The sequence below is a fragment of the Cenococcum geophilum genome (genome assembly GCF_001692895.1).
Source record: "Cenococcum geophilum 1.58 unplaced genomic scaffold K441scaffold_83, whole genome shotgun sequence".
Taxonomy (NCBI): domain Eukaryota; kingdom Fungi; phylum Ascomycota; class Dothideomycetes; order Gloniales; family Gloniaceae; genus Cenococcum; species Cenococcum geophilum.
This window is the reverse complement of record NW_027137641.1, coordinates 303006-305606: the sequence shown is the minus strand read 5'-3', so window position 1 is coordinate 305606 and position 2601 is coordinate 303006. Positions and strand designations below refer to the sequence as shown.

The following is a 2601-nucleotide window of genomic DNA, read 5'->3' as shown; positions in this document are numbered from 1 at the left end:
TAGACCCACTTAATTCCGCTTAACCGTTATTAAGCCCTATTATAAAAATAATAGCTCCAAGCCTTTATAGGATGCCCTAAAGGATACCCTAAAGGAGAACTATAATTAACGTGCTTTAGAAGGCAACAATAATTCTAATATAATTGTAGTAGATATGCCGCAACTATAACGCGGTAGAGGTCGCCTAAAGGGATTACGGAATTGCCAATATCTTATAGATTTCGAAGAGCAATTTATTACCGCTATTAAGAGTAAAGACGAGTTATTAATGGCTTTTATAATAGCTAAAGAGAAGAATAACTTTAAGCTCGCAAAACAGCTCTAAAAAGAAGGCCGTATTATAACTTTAGGAGCTCCTTTCTAAGTATCTAATAAATAGGAGATTAACGGTCTTATTATAAGAGGAGTCTTTAAATTTAAGAAATATAACCCTACTAAGTTTAATAGAGTTCGTATCTTTAAGTTAAGAATAGTTAACAAGATTAAGGGCAAAACTACTAACGCCCTATTTAAGAAATTAAGACTTATTATCTAAGGTTATAACGATAATAGTAAGAAGGTAATTCTTACACAATCTTTTATAATTTAACGAGCTAGTCAGCGAGTTATTGTTACGCTAGCTCCCTCCTTAATAAAGAATAGAATAGCGGTTTATTTGCGAGATATTACTTAGGCCTATACCTAATTAGAGACGCACCTTTAGCGCTTAATATTAGCATACCTTTTAGAGTAAATTCGCCACTAATATCCTAAAGATACGATTATGGTTATGCTTAAGCTATTATACGGAATCGCAAAGGCAGGAATCTATTAGTAGGCTACTTACAGTAAGCACCATAAAGAGAAGCTTTTAATAACTACTTCTACGTTTAATCCCTGCTTCCTTATTATAACTATAGGAACTCTATTTAGAATTATTGGCATATAAACTAATAATATAATTATCTTAGGAGACGACTAATTCTTAGCCCTTAAAGAGGATAAGCTAGTAAAGGTAAACCTTATAGTAAAGCCAAAGGAAAGACTTAATTTAATAACACTATTGCTCTTTAATAGATGTATCCTCTCCCTAAATAAGAATTCCATTACTTTACGCCAGAAGGGTTAAGGCAAGAAAATTAACGTTATTAACGTTAATTCTCTAAAGTAAGGATATATAGAGTAACGCGCTTATAGAGCTTATATTACTTCTATCTATTAACCTAAGGCTTCCTTTAATCTCTCTATTGCTGCCTAACACTAGGAACCAACTAAGGATAATATTCTTAACCTAAATAAGCGTCTTTCCTAGTAAATGAGCCATCTTAATTGGGGACTACTCTATATGCCTATTAATCTTCCTACTACTAAGCTATTTATATTTGTTAATAGATTATTTATAAATAATAAAGATTTTAGCTCCTAGCTAGGATATAAGATTATTATAGCGAACGAATCTACCGGAGAGAATAACTTTATAATCTATGGTAATCTTATTTATTAGAGCTTAACTAAGAGTAAACGCGTTACTTAAAGCGTTCTAGCGTTAAAGATATATAAAATGGTTAGTGGAGTTAATATAGCAATTGCAATTGGAACTACCCTTAAGATAATTATAGATTAACTTAAACTTCCTATTATCCCTATAATTATATACACTAACTTATATTCCCTTTATAAGTATTTAGTTAAGCTTAGTACTATAAAGGAGAAGCGCCTTATAATTAATATTATAGTACTTTAGCAGTCCTATAAGTATTAAAAACTCTTTAAGATCCGATAGATTAATAGCTAAAATAACCTAGTAGATATAATAATAAAGGTAAACCCAAATAAGGTACTAGAGACGTTTGTTAATATAAATACTCTATATATATAAGTTAAAGGTTAGGTTAAAAGGGAAATTTAGAGAAGTTAAGATCTTATAAAACTTCAACCACCGGTTAAAGTTATTTAATTAGTTAGATTCTTGCTAAGAGCGCCATACCTAATTAATTTAGGTGGCGGTGTGGAGTTTTACTAACGCTATTTATTAAGCTGGCTAATTAGGATTTTCTATCCCCAGGATAGAAAATCGCCATTAGCTTAGCTAAGAGCGGTAAGCGGAACTAACATCTTTACATAAACCCGTACATCTACCTACGCTATTTCTTCCCCTTTATTTCTTCTTCTTCTTTTCCTTAGCTTTGTATCTTTATATAGTAGCAATCTACAAGTGTATATAGATGGCAACTATAAAAGAAGAGTTGCTAGTGTCGGGAATGAGGCAAGCGGTCGTCACGTGTCGTCACGTGTCGCCGCGGCACTAGCGTGGTGAGGAACCTTAGGTTCCTCACCCACCCCCTGATTCTTAACAATAAGCATTATAATTAACATTCACTGTGTCTACTTAAGTAGCATTGGTAAGTTACCCTATGACACCAACAGTTATATTGTCCCATATTATCCCATATTATCCTGCCATTATATTATATTGTCCTGCTATTATATTACATTGTCCTGCTATTATATTACATTATCCTGCCATTATGTTATATTATCCTGCTATTATATTACATTATCCTACCATTGTGTTATATTGTCCTACTATTGTGTTATATTGTCCTATTATTGCCCTACTAT

The 2601-nt window shown here is 32.3% G+C and overlaps 1 protein-coding gene across 1 annotated transcript; it reads left to right on the top strand.

Annotated features, from left to right (window-relative positions):
• Positions 1-379: 379 nt before the first annotated feature.
• Positions 380-535, top strand: K441DRAFT_593521 (uncharacterized protein; the record flags this gene model as incomplete). Its single annotated transcript, XM_067644916.1, has 1 exon — positions 380-535. A coding segment is annotated over one exon (156 nt), but the record flags the coding sequence as incomplete, so codon positions are not given.
• Between the last annotated feature and the right edge of the window lie 2066 nt (positions 536-2601).